General features: G+C 35.4%; 1 protein-coding gene across 22 annotated transcripts in view; it reads left to right on the top strand.

Annotated features, from left to right (window-relative positions):
* CHD9 (chromodomain helicase DNA binding protein 9) overlaps positions 1 to 23,560 on the top strand; it is a 276,773-nt gene that overhangs the window by 182,286 nt on the left and 70,927 nt on the right. For all 22 annotated transcript variants that reach the window (XR_002519241.2, XM_021931967.2, XM_017953359.3 and 19 more), the window contains 9 exons: positions 1,518 to 1,639; positions 4,715 to 4,958; positions 9,228 to 9,404; positions 11,697 to 11,840; positions 11,956 to 12,211; positions 13,945 to 14,155; positions 16,541 to 16,736; positions 21,234 to 21,401; positions 22,399 to 22,578. Coding sequence is in view for 21 of the 22 variants with exons in the window: in XM_021931967.2 (XP_021787659.1) it covers positions 1,518 to 1,639; positions 4,715 to 4,958; positions 9,228 to 9,404; positions 11,697 to 11,840; positions 11,956 to 12,211; positions 13,945 to 14,155; positions 16,541 to 16,736; positions 21,234 to 21,401; positions 22,399 to 22,578 (1,698 nt within the window). In the remaining variant the exon portion in view is untranslated. The remainder of the gene's footprint in view (positions 1 to 1,517; positions 1,640 to 4,714; positions 4,959 to 9,227; positions 9,405 to 11,696; positions 11,841 to 11,955; positions 12,212 to 13,944; positions 14,156 to 16,540; positions 16,737 to 21,233; positions 21,402 to 22,398; positions 22,579 to 23,560) is intronic.

Here is a 23,560-nt window from a genome sequence, read left to right as displayed (position 1 = left end):
GTCAGTCAGCAATATTGGCACACAAATAAGCAGCACTTTGGAGAACCCAAGAATATCAAGAGTTGTATGCCAGGAAATAGGAGTGAAGACCAAATATATATTTCACAATATCACACCTGATTATCCTGATAATTGTTAGAAGTGTAATTTTGTTGATTAGTAACAGTATAATTTTAAAGCAGAAGACAATAAGAGACCTTTTGCTTGTTTCTCAGAAACTTATTTCTCCCACTGAGACCCTACTAATTTGGGGCCAGGATAATGTTATTTGAATTCCCATTCAGGAATCTTCAGAAAATTTATGTCTTATGTATCTGTATATATAAGTGAATAAAATTCTTTTACATATAATGTTTCACTTCTGGGCTTATAGATTTCTTTTGAAAGAAATGTTTTGTACCATGAATATCAAAAGCTATTTTGAATGCTATTATAAAATTGTTATTGTTTTTTAAAAATATATTCACGATTGTTGCCATAATGTAGACTGCAGTTGACTTTTGCACATTGATCTTGTATTATGCAACCTTGCTAAAATTACTACTTAGTTTAGCTTTCTTGGTAGATTCCACAGGATTTTCTACATAGACAAATCATGTCTTCTATAATATAAATAAAGACAGTTTGTTATTCCTTTTCAATCTTGATGACTTTTATCTTTTTCTTGTTTGGTTACACTTGTTAATGCCTGCAGTACAGTGTTGAATAGAAGTTGTCACAGAGGACATCCTTGCCTTATTCCTGATCTTAGGGGGAAAGCAGTCAGTCTTTCACCTTTAAGTGTAATGTTAGTTTTGGCTTTTTCATAGCTGTACCATAATAGGTTAAGGAAGTTCCCTTCTATTCAGAATTTGATGAGTTTTAATTAGGAGTGGATGTTGAATTTCTCATATACTTTTTCTGCATCTACTGAGAGTATCATATTATTTCTGGTTTTTATGTTTTATGTTTTTTTAAATAGAGATTATGTCTGCCTGTGTTGCCCAGGCTGGTCTTGAACTCCTAATCTCAAGTGATCCTCCTCACTTGGCCTCCAGAAGTGCTGAGCTTTCAGGCATGAGCCACCACACTTGGCTGATTTTTATTTTTTAATCTGTTGATCAACACTGATTAATTTTCTGCTTTAAACTTACGTTCCATTCCTAGTTTAAAAAAAACAAAAAAACTACTTGGTCATGATCTTATTGCCCTTTTTATATATTGTTAAGTTCAGTTTGGTAAAATTGCGTTAATATTTGCATCTTTGTTCATGAGGGACATTGGTCTGTAGTTTTCTTGTGATGTTTTTGTCTGATTTTGGTATCAAGGCTTCATAGAATGAGTCAGGAAATATATCTTCCTCTTCAATTTTCTGGAAGAGTTGTATAGAATTAATTTGACCTTTAAATGTTAGGTAAAAGTTAATCATAGCACTACACTATTATGCCTCTTAGGGTTATTTTTAAACCAATGCTTTTTGCCATCAGTATGATACATGGAAGATTTAAACAGCATTCATTCTTTGTTTTTCCACAAAGGACCGTCCTCCTTCTAATATTTGGAAGAAAATAGATCAATCCAGGGACTATAAAAATGGCAATCAACTCAGGGAATATCAACTAGAAGGACTCAACTGGCTCTTGTTCAATTGGTACAATAGGTATGTAGTATATCTTAACAAAAAAAATTTCTTTTTTTAATGTGTGCCAAAATGTGTCAAGTAAAATAGATACTGATGTTGCTATATTGTTATTGTTATGAAGTCTTCATTATTTAAAGTGAGGTTACCTCAGGAAAATATGTAAATTACAATTTAGGATTCAACTACAATTGTTTTCTTTAAATGTATAGCAATCAGAATAGAAGAAAGTTGGTATGTTGATTAATACTTAAATTTGAAATACCTTTCTAAGAGTCCTAAGACATCTTATGTGTTATATAATGCTTTTCAGCTTATCAACCCATACTACTTTCTGCCAACAATCAGTTCGAATTAGTGAGTTACGAGCAAGGTATACTTACAGGAATTAAAGCTCTATCATTTAATGTAAATCGTCGAAGAAGTAGGTTGTCAGCAATAGATAAGGAATGGAATATAAAATATGGGAACCTAGTAATTAATTACCCCATTTTTATTATTTGTTTTCCAAGATTTTCAAAATGCCTTATAGAATGTCTTATATTCTTTTTTGAGATGAAAAGATAATTGCAAAATAAGTAAAAAATGGTACTGCAATTGAGAAAGCGTAGTAGTTACATGTGCAAAAGAGCAAATAAAGGCCCTACTATTAGTAAGAATAGCAAAATTTGATGATGCTTTTATTTAGAATAATTTTTAATCATTTTTACTTTTCACGTGAGTCTTCTGAGTTGTTATGCTTAAGTGATGGTGAGTCATGGACTCAATTGATGGAAAGAGGCCTGTTATCCCCACAGTGCTCTTTTCCCTGATTTATATTTTCCAAATGTTAATCATCATTTTTCCCAAGAGAACCATCTAGGAAAAGTAGTTGACAAAACATTTTTTTCACTTGTCTTCCCTCGTCAGTACCCTTTTCCATCTCCTACATTGCCTGTTTTAACCTTTCACCACTTTCTTGAAGCCCTTTGTTACAGTTCTGCCCTCTTCACACTCTGTATATGACTGCTTCATAGAGAAACCCAGGGACGGTAGGTAAATTCATCCAAGTTCTTGCTTGCCTTCATATCCAAGCCTACAGATACGTTAATATCTTCATCCATAGTTATTCTTACCACTGTCCTCATGTATCAGACATACCATCTCATCTAGTCTTCTTAGAACATAGAGCCTTACTTCAATCACTTATCCTTCTCTTTTTTATCTCCAGGCCATCCCTGAAGACTATTGCCATCCCTTCAGTCTATGAACAAATTTGGGTTTAAAATAAACCTTCTCTTGGCTCTGCTTCTCTCTCTGTCTTTCTCTCTCTCCTTCTCTCTCTCCCTCTCTCTCCCCATTCCCCTCAGCACCACCACCACTGCCCCCACCCCGACTCCCCTGCATTCTCTGAAACTTTTAACTTTCCAAATCCATGGAATATTTTTCAGCCCTAATGTGGTCTCTGCTGCATTGGTTAGTAGTTGGTACTCCTTCCTTCTTTAAACATTCCCGCCACTCTGAACCCCAACAGCTTCCACAGTGTGACTGTCTCCTAGCTCTGCAGTATCTGTGACTATTCCTTTCAATAGTCTGCTTGTTCTTCTTCCTCTGCCTGCCCTGTAGATACTGCGTTTGCCTGCCCTTGGTTCTGTCTTTAGCTCTCTTTTCATATTACATGTTTGTTCTCCCTAAGCCATATTCTGTACTCCCCGTGCCTTCACGTAACAGTAATATTCTAATGGTCCCATACTTTTATCTCTAAGGTCTTGAACTCTGGGCCCATGTTTTTATTTGGCTCTTGCTACCTGAGTGTCTATCTCAATGATTCTTTAAACACACTAGAATAAAAATTAGTATTATTTCCTGTTTCTTCCCCATCAAAATTGTTCTTCCTCTGTATTTTCCATCTTGGTTAATGATAACACAATTCCTTTAGTCACCCAGACTGAAATCTGGCTTCACCCTGTACCCCATACATTGGTAACTAGGTCCATTTCATTCTAACCCACAATTAATGCTGGAAGATTCTCTCCCCTTAGTTTCTCCTCTCTTAGACCAGGTGCCCACACTTTCTTCCCTGCACTTAATGGTGCTTTCCCAGTTACTGTCCCAACTTCTAGTCACCTCAACCTCTAATATCGACAATAGCACCAGAGTAAACTTTAAAATACAAGCCTAATCTCATTGGATTTGTTTGAAGTGTGCCAGTAATTTCCATTGCATAATAAAATGGCAAATGTCTTCTATATATGACCCTGCTTCCTCAATAATCTCTCCTCCTTTTACCTTCTCCTCCAAACCATAGAAAACAACTTTTGGTCCCTCAGTTCATCATGTTCTTCACACTTCTGCTCATTCACTATGCTCTCTGGCAAAAATCCTACTCATTACTGACCTCCTTTCTGAAGGAGGTCTTCTTTCATCTCTTCTAGCCAGAGTTGAGGCTTAATCTTTCAAGCCTCCATAATAAACCATACTGATGATTCTTAATTGACCAACATATCATGATCATCTGTGAAGCTTACTTTTGAAATTATAACTGATTTTATCCTATTCCATATACATTGAATCAGAATGTATAGGGGAGGGGCCTGAGTATCTGGGTTTTTTTTTTCAAGCTTTGTGAGCTCTTCTGATGTGCAGCCACAATTGAAAACCAGTGCTTTATCTGTGCTTCAGTGATAGCACATTGCATGACTATTTATTTATTTGCATGTCAGCTTCTGTAATAGATATACACCCCTGAAAGGCAGATAACATGTTCTATTTGTTTTGTATCCTGTCTTCTCATACTGTCCTTAGATATAGAAGGTATTTATTAAATGATTCCTGAACAAATAATATATTGAGTTGGCCTTGCCCTTCCCTTTTCTTTTTTAAAAAATCAAACATCTAATGGGTGGTATCCTTATTTTGGAGCTACAGAAATCCTTAGGTGTCCCTTTGCAGGATTTTAATAAAATTTTAATCTTAAGCCTACTCTGCACTTAAGCAACTTTTACATTTTTATAAATACAATTATTTTATTTGATCTTTGATTATCTTTGTATATTTATCTTTAAAGTATAGAAAAAAACCCATTGTATGCATGGATAATGTATTTGTTTATTTCAGACGAAACTGCATTTTAGCAGATGAAATGGGTCTTGGCAAAACTATTCAATCAATTACATTCCTCTACGAAATCCTTCTGACTGGTATAAGAGGACCTTTCCTGATTATTGCTCCACTTTCTACTATTGCAAACTGGGAGAGAGAGTTTCGTACGTGGACTGATATTAACGTTGTGGTTTATCATGGGAGCCTGATTAGCAGACAGATGATACAGCAATACGAGATGTACTTCAGGGATTCACAGGTGTGTTATTATTTTGTTTGTTGTTTGAAAGGTCAGGGCTGAAAAAGATAAGTATTACCTACCAATTATTTTCAAATTTAGGATACATTTAGTTGCCTACCTAGATCTTAGTTCAAGCTCTTTTATTCATCATTTTTATTTTACAGTAAATTTGAGTAGCTGAAGAGAACAATGAGAAAAGTCAGTTTAATGCCCTAGTTAACTACAATGAAGTATGCAGATTTAAACAATGCACAGGTTTCATTGTAATTCTTAATTTTTCAACTAGAATAATAATTTTACTAATTGTTTCTAAATACACATTAGATTTATTTTTAGAGTAATAACTGTCTCTGATCATTGTCCAGCTTTTTTCCCATCATTTTAAAAATTTAAATCTTCACTGATACCACAGGCTTAAATGCCTGTTGAGTTGAGACCATAGGTTCTCTTTCATGTTCAATGGATTTTTATTTTAGACATTTTTAAAAATGTGATTTATTTTGCTTACCAAAACAGGTATACCTCCATCATTTTCTCCTTAGGATTGATTATTTCAGTACTCTAGTGGTTTGATGATATTCCTCTCTCCATGTATTTTAGAGGAGCATTTTCTGTTTTACTTTGACCACTTACTCTTTAAGAAGGGATTTTCTATCCCTTCTAAATACATAGATCATAAAATAAAGGGATGACAACTTAAGAATTTTCTAGCAGAAAGTTAAGACTAGAAAACATAGGCCAGGCATGGTAGCTCACACTTATAATCTTAACACTTTGGGATGCCGAGGTGGGAGGATTGCTTGAGGCCAGGAGTTCCAGATCAGTCTGATCAACATATCAAGATGCCATCTCTACAAAAAAAAAAAAAAATTTTAAAAAAAGAAAACGTGAAATGCCAAGTCATGGTCTTGAATGTTCATGTGAATCATTTTATTAAAATATTAAGAAATAATTAAATCAATAAACACAATTCACAGAAAGGGTACTTTTTAAATGGAAAGTGGCACCCTACATTAAAAGCACCTTAGTATTTTTTCTTTCACTCATTCTGTTGTTCTAAAAGGATCATTATAACACATGACCAGGTTATGTGATATGATAGAGGTTGAAGTAAGATAATGTGCATAGCCTTCTACTTTTGTCTCCCAATAATAACGATTTTCTACCTGTTTGAGCCCAAGAGTTTGAGGCCGCAGTGAGCTATGATCACACCACTGCACTGAAGCCTGGGTGACAGCAAGACCCTTTCCCTAAAAAAAGGAAAAGAATCAAACTATAATCTAATTAAGGTATCATGGACTCCAAAGGTGCAAAGGTGACTATTTTCACTTGAAGAATAATTAATTATATAGGTGCTTAATTTCGTATAAATGTAATTGTTTCAACCTTGGAAGTAGGAAGCACAATGAGGAACAGGAACAAAATCAGTTAATTTATCCATTTTCAAACTCTTGGGCTTAAGTGATCCTCCCAAGTAGCTGAGACTACAGGAGTGCATTTCCACACTTGGCTAATTATTTTATTTTTTTTGTGAAGATGGGGTCTCAGTTTGTTGCCCAGGCTGGTCTTGAACTCAAGTAATCCTCCCACCTCAGCCTCCCAAAGTGCTGGGATTACAGGCAGGAGCCACTGCACCTGGCCTAGTGTTTTGTTTTTCTTACTCATACATTTGTAGAATTTTAGAGCTGTATGTTGTCATAAAAATTATTTAATTTGACATTCTCATTTTTTACAGAAAGCACAACTAATATCTTGAGACTTAAAGAGATTTTTAACAAAGTTACAATTTTAATGTATGTGTCACATGAGTTTGGCATAAATATGATAGCCAAAAACTTGGAAGATCCTTGATATGTAATAAACTGATTTGTATATATTAAATATTGTATTTTTATGATAAATGTTACAAATTCTAGATATATGTTACCTAAAGAGGTTTTAAATTTCAAAAGATAAAGATGTCTCCTGTAATGAGATAAATAGATCTGTACTTCAAATATAAAAATAACTTTTAGAGTTAACTCTTTCAAATATATTTTCATATAAATTAAGTGAATATTTAACTTCTGTTTTTTTTACATTATCAAATAGCTTGAAATAACAGTAGTACTAAAATTATGCTAAAATTTTTCTAAATTGCCCTGGGAAAAGTAATAGAAGTGATAAACTAATAACCACAAACATTTATCGAGTATTTACCATGTGCCAGGCATTATGCTAAACAGTTTACACATATTATTTCACTTAATCTTTGTAATATCAACCTTGTAAAATAGGCAGTATTATCTCCATTTTACACATGAGGAAACTGAGGCTAAAGAAGTTGCGTAGATTGCTGCAAAATCACAGTACAAAACCAAGATTAATAAACTCAAACCAGTCAGATTCAAGAGCCCTTGTTATTAAACACTGTGACATCAGCTTAACTGAATATATTATATCCCAGGTTTTTAGAGCTGCATAAATGTCATAGATATAATTTATACCTATTTTAATAATATTCTACTGCAGCTCTTATTCAACTTAATGGCCAGTATACACAATTAATAATAACTAATCTAAAATTAATTAGGTTAACATTAATTAAAATCTATGTCAGAATACCCAACTGTTCTTATCCCTTCTTTTCATTTAATACCCAATAGCTTATGTTTTCAACCCTGTTTAAACACTCTCTTCACTTAGATTCCAAGACTTCATCCTTTCCTACATCACCACTTATTCTTTCTCAAGCCCCCTTTATTGGTTCCTTCTTATCTTCCCTGTATCTAAACTCTGCGGTAACCCAGGGCTCAGTCTTCAAACTCTTTTGTATCTATACTCATTATCTCACAGATTTGATTCATACACGTAACTTTGAATACCATCTGTACTGCTGAAATTCCTAAGCCTGTATCACCAACTCTAAACTCTTTCCTAAATTCCAGAGTCATATCCAAATGCCTACTAAATATGTACATAGATACGTCTTAACAGCGGTCTCATGGATATGTCTAATAGAGGTCTCAAAATTAAAACATACAAAATCAAAATCCAAAACAACTACTTTTTAGTAAATAACAACATGAACTTCCAGTTGTTCAAGCTAAAATTTTTAGAGGTAAATTTGAGGCCCTACTGTATCTCACTCCATACTTAACCATTGGAAAATCCTGTTGGCTCTACTTTCAAAATGTATCTAGAACTGACCACTTCTCTGAACTCCAATGAAGATTTCTTGCTTGCATTGCTATGGCAGCTTTCTAACTGTTCTCCATGATCCTGTCCTTGGCGTCTTCGGACAGGTTTCATCACAACTGCCAAAGGGACTTTTAAAAAATACATGTCAAATCAGGACATTTCTTACAAACCCCTTCAATAGTGTCTTGCTCAGAGCCAAAGTTTGTATAACAGTTTTCAAGTCCTGCAGTTGACCACATCGCCTCCCCCACTCACTGGGTTTCAAACACTCTGGCTTTCTTGCTATTTGAATGCTGCCAAAGATACTCCTACCTTAGGGCCTTCATACTTACTACTTCTTTTACCAAGAATGCTTTATTTATAGATCTCTAGATATCAACATGACTTCTTCCCTCATCTTTAGATCTTTCCTCAAATATCACATTGCACTAATGGTCTCCCAACCACTCTATATAAAACTGCAGTGGTCACCTCCAACCTTATACTTCTTATCCCACATCCTTGTTTTATTTTATTCCACAGCCCTTATCTCTAATTTACTTTTTAAAAAATTATTTTTTTAATAACTGTGTCCTGCATTTGATTCAGTAGAATATAAGTTGTAATTGGATAATTATTTTTATCTGTTTTGTTTACTGCTATATCTCCAGCAGCTAGAACAGGGTCTGGCACATGGATACTCAATATCTGCTGAATAAAGTATTTGGATGGCTTATTATTCGCTATTTATTTGCTGTTATATTTTTGAACTCATTGGTGTAAGTAATAAGAACTAATACTGAAATCTCATTGGCCAGATTTTGTCATGATTTATTTCTTGCCTAAAATTATTATAATTCTTAAAATTATCATAAAACATTTTACCAAGAAATACTCATTTGGATACAATTATTAATAATATAATTATGTTGGCATAATTTTTAACATTATTGAACATAGCAATATAATACAGTTTCAATGATAAAAGTTTTCATTGTAAGGGAGTGTCTGCATATGTAAAAATTTCATTAGAAATATTTTATAACTTGTTATCAGATACCATTTGACAGGAATAAAAAATATGCAATTAAAATATTCCAGCAAATAATTATATTTGATCATTTCTAGGGGCGTATCATTCGAGGAGCTTACAGATTCCAAGCTATCATCACCACTTTTGAAATGATTCTTGGAGGCTGTGGAGAGCTTAATGCAATTGAATGGCGATGTGTGATTATTGATGAAGCACATAGGTTAAAAAATAAAAATTGTAAACTCTTAGAGGGCCTGAAACTCATGAATCTGGTAAGTAACTTAATATTATCATTATGACCATTGAGTTTATTAGATGTGTAGTAAAAGGTCATAGAGTTAATACTAAAATTTTTTTTTTTTTTTTTTTTTTTTTTTGAGACAGAGTCTTGCTCTGTCGCCCAGGCTGGAGTGCAGTGGTCGGATCTCAGCTCACTGCAAGCTCTGCCTCCCGGGTTTACGCCATTCTCCTGCCTCAGCCTCCCGAGTAGCTGAGACTACAGGCGCCCGTCACCTCGCCCGGCTAGTTTTTTGTATTTTTTTAGTAGAGACGGGGTTTCACCGTGTTAGCCAGGATGGTCTCGATCTCCTGACCTCATGATCCGCCCGTCTCGGCCTCCCAAAGTGCTGGGATTACAGGCTTGAGCCACCGCGCCCGGCCGCAAAACTTTTCTTTTTAATTTTAGAGTATAAGTACATCTGAATCCTATCTATGATAATATAGATTTTTTTTTTGGCCTTAATTTGTAAGAAAAAGATTCTGTTTCCTACGACTTCAAATTTTTTAGCTCTTTCCTTCAAAAAGCATTAGTAATTAATTTTTAAAATAAGACCTCTATAGAGAATGTACTATTTAAAAGAAAATAAGACCATAAGTTTTTGGGTTTGTTTGTTTGTTTGTTTGTTTATTTGAGATGGAGTTTCTCTCTTGTTGCCCAGGCTGGAGTGCAATGGTGCAGTTTCCACTCACTGCAACCTCTGCCTCCCGGGTTCAAGTGATTCTCCTGCCTCAGCCTCCCGAGTAGCTGGGATTACAGGCATGTGCCACCGTGCCTGGCTAATTTTGTATTTTTAGTAGAGATGGGGTTTCTCCATGTTGGTCAGGCTGGTCTTGAACTCCTGACCTCAGATGATCCGCCCACCTCGGCAGACTCCAAAAGTACTGGGATTACAGACGTGAACCACTGTGCCCGGCCAAGACCGTAAGTTTTAAGCCATAAATTCCTTAATAGAAAGCCCCTTTACCGAAGTTATATTATTCAGATCATTTATGATAAAAAGTCCTACACAATTCTACATGTTTAACATATGTTGGTTATAATTAATAATGGGATTTCTTATAGTCATCTTTTTGTTAGTTATTTGCTTCTTTCAAATGAAAGCATTTTTTAAACATTTTGATTTTTAATTAAGATCACATAATTACTACATGAGCACTTGAACAAATAATTCAAATACAAAGAACCACATTCTGTAAAAACTTAAAGTGTTCCTTTTTACTCCCTGTCTATCTATGCCACACACCCAGTTCAACACCTCATTCCAGTATGGTTTCCTGTTTATCTTTCTAGGCCATTTGCTACCATATACATAATATGCAGATTCACAGATGCATATACAAATATTTAGCATGGGAATTTAGAGGTTTTGTCAAATAAAATTTTAAATAATTTGTACTACCATTAAAAATATTCTATGTTCATTTTCTTCTTTTACTATTATGTTTAATTTTTAAGGAATTCTAGTTTCAAAGCATGTTTCAATTAGCCCTTTACATTCTTGTATTGTAACCTCAGTGATTTGATAATTCATTCATGTTTGAAGAGTTAAATGATGATCATCCAAATTATAAATAATGAGCACTCTTTGGTGTACAAATTACCATACTAAGAATGTTTGAGTACAAAAGAAAAAATGCCCTCTTTATTCTTAGAATGTTGATTTCTTTTCTTCTAAAATTATTTAGAATTTTTAAAGGCATGAATAGCATACAAAGTGAAGTATTTCAGAATGATACAGAGTTTTTAAAAAGTGATTGGGAAAGTACATTCCTAAAGATTTGTGGGTAGAGATGTAGTTTTTTGAGTTAACTCTTGAAAATTATGAGTTTGGGTACCGTGGCTCACACCTGTAATCCCAGCACTTTGGGATTACTTGAGACCTGGAACTTGAGACCAGGTGGGTAACATACTAAGACCTCATCTCTACAAAAAAAAAAAAAATGTAAAAATTAGCCAGGTGTTTTGGTGCATACCTGTAGTCCTAGCTACTTGGGAGTCTGAGGCAGGAGGATCCCTTAAGCCCAGGAGTTCAAAGTTACAGTGGCACCACTGTAATTTATTCTAATCATTGTAATTATGTTGTACATGTAATGCTGAACTATGATGGCATCACTGCACTCCAGCCTGGGTGTCACAGCAAGACCTTGTCTCTAAACAAACAAACAAAATATATATATATATAGTCAGAAAAATATTTGCATATTGAACATTTGATGACCTAAGTCAGCTTTCATATAATTATAGTACTGTGATGTTTGATGTGAATTGTTCTCACTTTATGTAGGAACACAAGGTGCTTTTGACTGGCACACCTCTCCAAAATACAGTTGAAGAACTATTTAGTCTTCTTCACTTTCTTGAACCCTTAAGGTTTCCTTCTGAATCAACATTTATGCAAGAATTTGGGGATCTGAAAACAGAGGAACAGGTATCCTATTGCTCTTTGTAAATACATTCATCACATTTCTTATCATTGTAATTATTTTGTATGTGTCATTAAATGCTCACTTATGTTATATGTCTTTTTATCATTTTTCATTCAGGTACAGAAACTTCAGGCTATCCTGAAACCAATGATGTTGAGACGATTAAAAGAAGATGTGGAAAAGAAGTTGGCACCTAAAGAAGAAACCATCATTGAAGTAGAACTTACTAATATTCAAAAGAAATACTACCGGGCTATCTTGGAAAAGAACTTTTCTTTTTTATCCAAAGGAGCAGGACAAACTAATGTACCTAACTTGGTCAATACCATGATGGAGCTCAGGAAATGCTGTAATCATCCATATCTTATCAAAGGTAGCTAAGAAAGATTATAACAAATACATTTTTCTTGCAACAAATACTAATGAATAAATAAACAGAACACACTACAGCTGTAGTGGCTGTTATGACTCTCTACTGTGATAGGCTAAGGAATTACAAGTATTACAGAATCAGAGGCAATGTGAACTACTTCGTTACAGTGACTGATGTTAGCACACCAGGTTATGTTCAGCAGCAGTTTGTTCAGTATAATTTGGACTAGAATTTGTCCGCTTGTTTAATCCTCCTCATGGGCAAAGACAGCAAAACCCATTTTGGGGGCTTCTGCATTTCCATTTTTTTCCTGGTTTCCTTCCAGTCTAGATACATCAGTTAGTGTTTCAGTTCTTGTGCTGTAATAATGTTACTTTTTAAGATCTTACCAGGTTCTCTCCCAGTGTTCTCTCTGTACAATATTTGAGTTGTTCACTTATTCTTGGGAATATACCCCTCTCTACTCACTTCATTCAAGACAGCTGAAGTCTCTTGTAGTTATAGCACTCTCTTATGGCCAGACAGGCTGAGGAAAGGAATACGGAGAGCCTCTTTAATTCTGATTTGGATTATCTGAAGGAAGTATGCATTAAGGACCTGTAACATGGCTTTCATTTTAATTTATTCTCTTCTTTCTTTTTTTTTTTTTTTTTTGAGACGGAGTCTCGCTCTGTCCCCCAGGCTAGAGTGCAGTGGCACGATCTCGGCTCACTGCAAGCTCCGCCTCCCGGGTTCACGCCATTCTCCTGCCTCAGCCTCCTGAGTAGCTGGGACTACAGGCGCCTGCCACCGCACCCGGCTAATTTTTTTTGTATTTTTAGTAGAGACGAGGTTTCACCGTGGTCTCGATCTCCTGACCTTGTGATCCGCCCGCCTCAGCCTCCCAAAGTGCTGGGATTACAGGCGTGAGCCACCACGCCCGGCCTTTCTTCTTTCTTTTTGTTGTTTTTTCTTTTGTTTTTGTTTTTGTTTTTGTTTTTTAAGATACAGTGTCACTCTATCTCCCAGGCTGGAGTACAGAGGTGTGTTCATAGCTCACAGTAGCCTCAAGCTCCTGGAAACTGATCCTTCCGCCTCAGCCTCCTTAGTAACTAGAACTAGCCATATGCACCACCATACCCAGCTGATTTCTTTTTTTTCTTTTTGGTAGAGATGGGGTCTTGTTATATTGCCCATACTGGTCTCAAACTACTGGCCTCAAGAAATCCTTCTGCCTTGGTCTCCCAAAGTGCTGAGATTACAGGCACGAGACATTGCACCTAGCCTTAATTTTTTCTTGTTTCCTTGTTTTGATGCCTAACAAGATGCCCATAGACACATCCAGCTCAACTATGATCATCCTTCAGTGATGACCACTATTATGATTGCTGTTTAAATATTAGATGTTTAAAAATATATGTGTTTACCAGCTGAGTTAGGATCACAGTTTTATTTTTTCCCTAATAGCATTGATTAAACATTTAGCAAACTTAAGTTTATACAAGGTATTATGCCAGGTGTCTGAGGAAATAAAAAGATGTTTAAGACATTGTTTATGTCCTCAATGGAATTACAGTCTGGTATTGGTGAAGGTTCAGCAACAAGCATAAATAATTCTAATAAAAGCAATGTACATGCCATTAGAAAATTATGTTACAAAAGCACACAGGAGCACTAATTTTGATTAAAAGGAAAGCAATTGGGAATTTCCTGCATTTGTGCATTGCTATTACCTTCTCCTATTTCTTTGACAGGTGCTGAGGAGAAAATACTTGGAGAATTTAGAGATGCATATAATCCAGCTGCTTCTGATTTTCATCTTCAAGCAATGATCCAGTCTGCTGGTAAATTGGTCCTTATTGATAAATTGCTTCCCAAAATGAAAGCCGGAGGTCATAAAGTGCTCATCTTCTCTCAGATGGTTCGCTGCCTTGACATCCTAGAGGACTATCTCATACATAAAAGGTAAAGCATACTATAATCCACTGAATTATACTATGAATTATGCTAAGTTTGTGCTATTAAGATTTGTGCAGCACTGTAATGTAAATGAACTTTACTCATATCTTTCTTTTATCCTATATTAGAATAATGCATTCAAATTTGTAAGTAAAGATTGTTTAGGATTGTGTGTTATGTTTTCCTAACCTGCATATGTTGCAATATTAGATGTGCCTGAGGAGTCCAATTAAGAAAAGCTTGCAAATAAATATTTGATTTGTTGACCCAGGAATGGGTTTAATAATGTACATTTTACTTGATTAATAAACCTTGTAGATGAAACTTTAAATAGACATATTTACAGCAGTCATCCTCAAAACTGAAAAAAGTGATTCAAGAACCTTTGGATCTATTTCATTGTTATAATTAGAGCCTTAAGCTGTGGGACTTTTATTATATACTATATAAAATTTGTTCATGCTTTCATATTTTCTGATTTGTTTCAATGTGTGTTTTTTGTTTTGTTTATTGGTACATCACAATAGGATAGTATTAAATGTTGTCTAATCAGGCGGGGCGCGGTGGCTTATGCCTGTAATCCCAGCACTTTGGGAGGCCAAGGCGGGCAGATCACGAGGTCAGGAGATGGAGACCATCCTGGCTAACATGGTGAAACCCCGTCTCTACTGAAAAAAAAATAAAAACTACAAAATATTATTCGGGTGCGGTGGTGGGAGCCTGTAGTCCCAGCTACTCAGGAGGCTGAGGCAGGAGAATGGTGTGAACCCAGGAGTTGGAACTTGCAGTGAGCCAAGATCGCACCACTGCACTCCAGCCTGGGCGACAGAGCGAGACTCCATCTCAAAATAAAATAAAATAAAATGTTGTCTAATCAGTATTTAGGCTATAATAGGCTAATTATCATAGGATATTTAACAGACCATTAGGATTCCATCTGATAGTAACATATTAATGTAAAAGAGAATCAGAAATTTCAGCTGTAGATTTTTTGTTTTGTTTTTATTTATTTTTTTATTTCTGTTTTGTTGGTTTTTTTTTTTTTTTTTTTAAAGACATGATCTCAGTCTGTTGCCCAGGTTGTTGTGCAGTGGTGTGACCATAGCTCGTTGCAACCTCGAACTCCTGAGCTCAAGCAGTCCTCCAACCTCAGCCTCCCAGGAAGCTGGGACTACAAGCATGCACTACCACACCCTGCTAATTCATTTTTGATAGAGACAGGGTCTCACTGTGTTGTCCAAGCCGGTCTCAAACTCCTGGGCTCAAGCAATTCTTCCACCTCAGCCTCCCAAAGTGCTGGGATTATAGATACGAGCCACCGCATCTGACTTGCAGATTTTAATTCAATAGATTTTAACCCATATAGATAAGTAAAGGTCTATACTGTTTTATATTATTAGAGATTGTGTAGTTCATTTTTATTTTTCATTTTTATTTCTGGTTCCATTTTTAATGTCAGTGTCCTACTCTTTAGCCTCATTTTAAAATGTATATTATTCTCAATTTTATATCATATGATATGAACATTAAGTTGCACTGTTCCCAAAAATAGTAATTCTTACATTTTTTTAATCTCCTTACATGGAGAACTTATACAGATAAAACTGTACTTATAAATTTCTGTTGTAATAAATTTCATGGAAAATTCAGAGTTTCTTTTATTCTCATAAGAAACATTATTAGAAGTCTTTCGTCCATTTTGCAGGTACCAGAGATAATCGTGGGGTGACTGCTAAAACTCTAGTAAATCATATGTAGAAGTGTGTCATATGTCATATGTATACCACTCAGAGTCCAAGCTCCTAAATTTTTATCTATTTTATTTTTATTGGATGTCTTGCAGTTTTTGAGTTTTGTATATGTTAAATGGGGAAGGATAAAGGAAGTTAAAAGATAATTACTTTGCAGTAATGACTATAAAGAATTCAACAGCATTCCAATGTGTTCTTAATAGATTGCAATATAGAAGCAAGTATGTCAGTCAGTAGTATTATGGATTAAGGACAAAAGAAACGTTCATAGCCGCCTTGTATAAAGTCTTTGTGAAAGTCTTTATTTCTTGCAAGAAAGTGATGTATTATGGTGAGATCAGCAAAGCAGTTTTTAATAGACTGCCTTTTGTTATTCTAACTTCTGAAATAAAATTCATTGTAGTGGTCTTTTACCCATACATCCAGGAATTCAGAGGTTTTGTATCTTTATATTTGTTTTTGTTTTCTCCGTAGCACCAACACCAAAAAGTATAAAGTCACAGAAACTAATTTAGATGATATTGCTTCTTAATTTTAGAGAAAACATAATGCTGCAGGAAAACTGACTTTCCATTTGATAGAATATGTCTTCAATTTTATTATAATTATATATGTAAATTTATTCCATTTCATTCCATAGATATTTATATGAGCGAATTGATGGCAGAGTCAGAGGAAATCTTCGGCAAGCTGCTATAGATAGATTTAGTAAACCTGATTCAGATAGATTTGTTTTTCTCCTGTGTACCCGAGCTGGTGGGTTGGGCATCAACTTAACTGCAGCTGATACATGTATAATTTTTGATTCTGATTGGAATCCTCAGAATGATCTTCAGGTAAATAATTGCCTTGGCTAACAAGAAATGCATTTTTTAAAAAAGTAAAATTGTGTAACTGTTTTTGATAATCCACATCTTGTATTTTTATCTGGACAAACTAATGTATGTTTCTCTGTAAAATATCTGTGCCAAATAAAATAGGTGAAATTATTTTAATTGTTATGATAAAAACTATCATGACAAAAAATTTTTACTTTTTTATGTGTCTCACTGACTTATAAAATTTGTCTTACTAGCTTATAAAAAGTTATACCTATTTGAGTACAGTAATTTTTGTTTGTTTAGATATGAGGTCTCACTATGTTGCCCAGGCTGGTCTTGAACCCCAGGACTCAAGCATTTCTCCCATCTTGGCCTCCAAAAGTGCTGGGTTTACAGGCATGCATCATCATGCCTGGCCTGATATTCTTATAGTTTAAATAATAATGTGTAAATTTGAGAGAGACCTAAGCTCTAAGAATAACTTATTTGTAATAAAATTAAAATTTCAGAATTTTAATCCTTAAAAATAAATACTCACTTATTCTAATTTTATCTTGTAATCATAATATAGTATGCTTTTTTAATAAAATACTTAAGAAAATGAAGGCACACATATAAGTAATGACTATACTTGGACTACATAGAAATATAGGAATATTAATTACAGTGATTGAAGAGGGTCTAAATTTGCAGAAGGATATGAGAAGAGAACAAAATATAAGAGAAATTATTTTATTATTCATCATTGTCTTAATTGCATTGCAATTCATATTAGTACTTTTTTTTTTTTTTAATAAAACTAGTCAAGTGTAGTCGTGAGAAGGGGAAAAGTAGAGTTCAATCTGTAAAAGTGAACAACCCATTAAATAACTACCTGCAGACCAGCCATATTATTTTTTTAAGCAAGCATAAAAACAAATATAATAAATGGTTATTGAGAATCTACATAGCTTAAAACATATTTTAAATTGCTCATTTATGTAACTATATGTAATCTACTTTAAAATATCAAAAGATTATCCAAAATTAATACAATAAGCCAGAGACCAACTCTTTCTGTGGAAGGCTCAATTAGTAAATATTTCAAGCTTTGTGTGCCACATAAGATCTCTGTCACACATTCTTGTTTGTTTGTCTTAATCCTTTAAAAAGGTAAAAAAGCCATTCTTAGTTAGCAGGCCAGATTTGGTCCACAGGCTGTAGTTTCCCAATTCCTATGTTAAACCCAAATTATAATTGTCTGCCTTTGAAATGCATGTTTGTACTTATAACTGCCTACAGTGGATGTTCTGAAAGTTAATTTATAATAATAAAGTCACTTTATAGAACCTGAATAGAAAGTGGAAAAACTATCCTGAATCTCCCAACTTCTCCCTGTCACTTGTTTTTTCCTATTTGACTGCTAATGTAGATCCAGTCTTTACGGACTAAGATCATATTTGGCCTCTTATACTTCCTCTACACCTAGAGCAAAGTTGCCCATTTACAATCCTGGGTTCCAAATGGCACAGTCCTGGGTTCCAAATGGCACAAAATGGATGTGGATAGAATACAAATGTCAACAAGGGGCATAACATCAGTGCCCCTATATATTTTAAAGCCACATTTTATGATTTAATTTGTCTGAAGATAATGGAAAGGTGATTAGTAATTTGGGAGAAAAACTAGATTCTATAGAATATCTGGAGTCAAGATTTATCATAAAAAGTTTAGGTTTAGTAGGAACTCAGGATAAAATATGAAGCCCTTATGTGATCTCTGATGTCTCCACTTTTAACATGTATGCATATTAATTAGTTTGTCCTTCATTTAAATAAAATTTAGAGCCGGGCGCGGTGGCTCACGCCTGTAATCCCAGCACTTTGGGAGGCCGAGGCGGGCGGATCACAAGGTCAGGAGATCGAGACCACAGTGAAACCCCGTCTCTACTAAAAATACAAAAAATTAGCCGGGCGCGGTGGTGGGCGCCTGTAGTCCCAGCTACTCAGGAGGCTGAGGCAGGAGAATGGCGTGAACCCGGGAGGCGGAGCTTGCAGTGAGCCGAGATCGCGCCACTGCACTCCAGCCTGGGCCACAGCGCGAGACTCTGCCTCAAAAAAAAAAAAATAAATAAAAATAAAATTTAGATATCCAGAGTTATTTACCTTGGGTGGTTCCCCCCCCCAAAAAATGACCCAGCTTAGAAAGAAATCATAGATGGCACAAACAAATGGAAACACATCCCATGTTCATGGATGGGAAGAATTAATATTGTGAAAATGACCACACTGCCAAAAGCATTCTACAAATTCAATGCAATCCCCATCAAAATACCACCATCATTCTTCACAGGTTTAGAAAATACAATTCTAAAATTCATATAGAACCAAAAAAGAACCCGCATAGCCAAAGCAAGACTAAGCCGAAAGAACAAATCTAAAGGCATCACACTACCTGACTTCAAACTATACTATAAGGCCATAGTCATCAAAACAGCATGGTACTGGTATAAAAATAGACACATAGACCAATGGAACAGAATAGAGAACACAGAAATAAACCCAAGTACTTACAGCCAACTGATCTTCCACAAAGCAAACAAAAACAAAGTGGGGAAAGGACACCCTATTCAACAAATGGTACTGGGATAATTGGCAAGCCACATGTAGGAGAATGAAACTAGATCCTCTTCTCTCACCTTATAAAAAAATCAACTCAAGTTGGATCATGGACTTAAATCCAAGACCTGAAACTATAAAAATTCTAGAAAATAACATTGGAGAAACCCTTCTAGACACTGGCTTAGGCAAGGATTTCATGACCAAGAACCCAAAAGCAGTTGCAGTAAAAACGAAGATAAATAGCTGGGACTTAATTAAACTAAGGAGCTTTTGCGTGGCAAAAGGAACAGCCAGCAGAGTAAACAACAACCCACAGAGTGGGAGAAAATCTTCACAATCTATACAACTGACAGAGGACTAGTATCCAGAATCAGAATCTACACAACAAACTCAAATCAGGAAAAAAAAAAAATTCCATCAAAAAGTAGGCTAATTCTCAAAAGAAGATATACAAATGGCCAACAAACATGTGGATGCAGTGAACAGGGAACATGTCTACACTTCTGGTGGGAATATAAACTAGTACAGCCACTATGGAAAAACAGTATGGAGATTCCTTAAAGAACTAAAAGTAGAACTACTATTTGATCCAGCAGTCTTAGTACTGGGTATCTACTAAGAGGAAACTAAGTCATTTGAAAAAGATATTTGGACACACATGTTTATAGTGGCACAATTTATATATATATATATATATATATTATGTATATGTTATATATGATAGAATACTGCACAGCCATGAAAAACAATGAATTAACAGCATTTGCAGTGACCTGGATGATGTTGGAGACTATTATTCTAAGTGAAGTAACTCAGGAATGGAAAACCAAACATCATGTGTTCTCACTCATAAGTGGGAGCTAAGCTATGAGGACACAAAGCATAAGAATGGTACGATGGACTTTGGGGACTTGGGGAGAAGAGTGGGAGGTGGGCAAGGGATAAATTACTACAAATATGTGCAGTGTATACTGCTCAGGTGATGGTTGCACCAAAATCTCACAAATTACTACTAAAGAACTTACTCATGTAACCACATACCACCTGTACCCCAATAACTTACAGAAAAAAATTACCCAGCTTAAATAAAATACAATGAAAAGATTGTTGATAATGTAACTGAAAAAAATATAGAAATTTAGGGTTAGACTTTAAAACTTGAGTGGCAGCTCACACCTGTAATCCCAGTACTTTGAGAGGGCAAAGGGGTAGGATCTCTTGAGCCCAGGAGTTCTATTGGGCAACATAGCAAGTCCTCATGTCTAAAAAAAAAAAACAACAAAAAACTTGAGTTGCCATCAACTGTAAAACCTGTTCATAGGTTTTGTGTCCCTGCTTAAAAGTATATTGACTACACTTCCATTAAAATATAATAAGGCTGGGTGCAGTGGCTCATGCCTGTAATCCCAACACTTTGGGAGGTCGAGATGGGTGGATCACTTGAGGTCAGGAGTTCGAGACCAGCCTGGCCAACATGGTGAAACCCTGTCTCTACTAAAAATACAAAAATTAGCCACGTGTGGTGGCAGGTGCCTGTAATCCCAGCTACTTGGAAGGCTGAGGCGGGAGAATCACTTGAACCCAGGAGGCGGAGGTTGCAGTGAGCCAAGATCGCACCACTGCACTCCAGCTAGGGCGACAGAGCAAGACTCCGTCAAAAAAAAGAAAAAAAAAAAAAAGTAGTCCTTTGTGAATTTATATTCTTTGATATTTAAGCTTATAAACCTAAATTTTAACTTATTCCTGATTGTGGGATTATTTCTTACTGTGGTAAGCTCTTCCTTAATTTCTAGAAAAAGATTAATTCAATAAAAATGGTCTAAGAATTCTTACATGTATTTATAGACCACACATATAGTTTACTATTAAATGCCTTTTGAGAAAATAAATATGTAACTTTTCATTTTTATAGGCTCAAGCTCGTTGCCACAGAATTGGTCAGAACAAAGCAGTTAAAGTCTACAGACTGGTAACTCGTAACTCATATGAGAGAGAGATGTTTGACCGAGCCAGTTTGAAACTGGGCCTAGATAAAGCTGTGTTACAGAGCATGAGTGGAAGAGAAAGTAATGTTGGTGGTGTATGTATATTTTCTTTTTTACTTGAGGTTTTTGTGTGTTTTTGCATTTAATTTTACCTCCAATAGTGTGTCATTTAGTTTTGGTCCATGCAGAATACTAAACACATTTGTTTTATGCAGGGGGACATTTTCAGGACAGAGCTATGTTTAGTTAATACTTTTGAATCCTTTTCTTTCTGTATAGCTCCAGAGCTTATGAATTCTAAATGTATTTTCAAGATAGAAATTCTTTGCTTTCTTTTTAGGACATTTATATGATGGCATAGCAAAATAGAATTTGTGTTTATATAAACAGTTTTCAAATTTTTTTTAGTTTCACAACTATTAGCATTGGCTTTGTCTTGTTACAAATGATGACATTTTGGCTTTTTTTTCCCTCAAGGTTCTTGTCTAATATCTATCAATAATAGGATCCTAGTACTGGGCTGGGCACGTGGCTCATACCTGTAATCTCAGCATTTTAGAAGGCTGAGGTAGGAGGATTGCTTGAGCCTAGGAGTTTGAGACAAGCCTGGGCAACATGGCAAGACCCTGTCTCTATAAAAAATAAAAATTAGCTGGGCATAATGGTGCATGCCTGTAGTCCACATTACTTGGGAACTGAGGCGGGAGACTCACTTGAGCCCAGGAGGTCAACTGCAGTGAGCTGTATTTATACCACTGCGCTCTAGCATAGATAACAGAGCAAGACCCTGTCTCAAAAAGAAAAAAAAATAAAGAATCCTAGTATTTAAAAGAACCTTGAAAGATGTTACCCGACCCTTAGGCCTTGTTTTAACCAAAGCCATTCTAGGCAGATGGGTAATTCTTATTTTAAGAGAGCAAAGAAGAGTCAACAACTTCAAGATATTATTTCTGTGAATTCTCTCTCATGCGCATCCCAAACCCAAATGCAGTTTAAGCATGCCTCTTGTGTTCTTTGACATCCTTTAGGGATACTTTCTCATTTTATGAACTTTAAAAAAAACTATTTTTATGGAAGTTAATTTCTCCTTAGATTCAGCAGCTTTCCAAAAAGGAAATAGAAGATCTGCTTCGAAGAGGTGCTTATGGTGCCATTATGGAGGAAGAAGATGAAGGCTCTAAATTCTGTGAAGAGGATATCGATCAGATTTTACTACGTCGTACAAAAACCATTACAATTGAATCAGAAGGACGTGGGTCAACATTTGCCAAGGTAACAGTTAGTGCAATTTTATTAACATAGCAGTGATGTTCTTATCCTAACTACTGAAAAAGTTTATCTCTTACACCAAATGTTTAAACATACTGAATTAGCCAAAAAGCAGTAGGTAATGTATTTTCCTTCATTTTTTTCTGATCCCCTATGTTAATTTCACACGAACTCTTCTGATCCTTGTGAAATATAATAAATGTAATAACTAGAAATAGTTCTAAATATTAGAGTAGAACATATGAAATCAAATTTAGAAACTAAACATCTGTATACCAAAGGCAGAACAAAATATAAGTAATGTAAGAGGTTAAATCATCTTACATCAACTTTCATAATTTAAAGAACCTAAAGGAGAGAAAGAATTTCCAATTTCATTTTAAATACTTACATCTGGCCGGGTGGGGTGGTTCACATCTGTAATCCCAGCACTTTGGGAGGCCGAGGCAGGTGGATACGTGGGGTCAGGAGTATCTAAGTCTTAAGGGGTAAGATGAAATTTGTATTTTGGAAGGAAACATTAATAGCTGTTAGGTGAAAATATTTGTAAAGTTTACTAATTGCCTTTCTATTCCTTTTTTCTTTATTATTATTATTTTTTTTTTTGAGACAGTCTCATTCCGTCGCCCAGGCTGAAGTGCAGTGGCACGATCTCGGCTCACTGCAACCTCCGCCACCATGCCCGGGTAATTTTTGTAATTTTAATAGAGACAGGGTTTTGCCACGTTAGCCAGTCTGGTCTCGAACTTCTGACCTCGGGTGATCCACCCGCCTTGGCCTCCCAAAGTGCTGAGATTACAGGCATGAACCACCATGCCCAGCCATATCCCATTTTTCTTTCTCTCTCTCTCCTTTTTTTTTCCCCAAACCAAGACGTGGTAAACTTCTCTCTTCCATTCATCTGAATAGTTTATTATTGCAGTATTCTGTCTCACCTGCACAAATTGCAGAACACTACATACAAGTTTTCTCTTTTCCGTTGAAC

The sequence above is a fragment of the Papio anubis genome, chromosome 18 (assembly GCF_008728515.1).
Source record: "Papio anubis isolate 15944 chromosome 18, Panubis1.0, whole genome shotgun sequence".
Lineage (NCBI taxonomy): Eukaryota > Metazoa > Chordata > Mammalia > Primates > Cercopithecidae > Papio > Papio anubis.
This window is presented reverse-complemented; position numbering and strand designations above follow the sequence as displayed.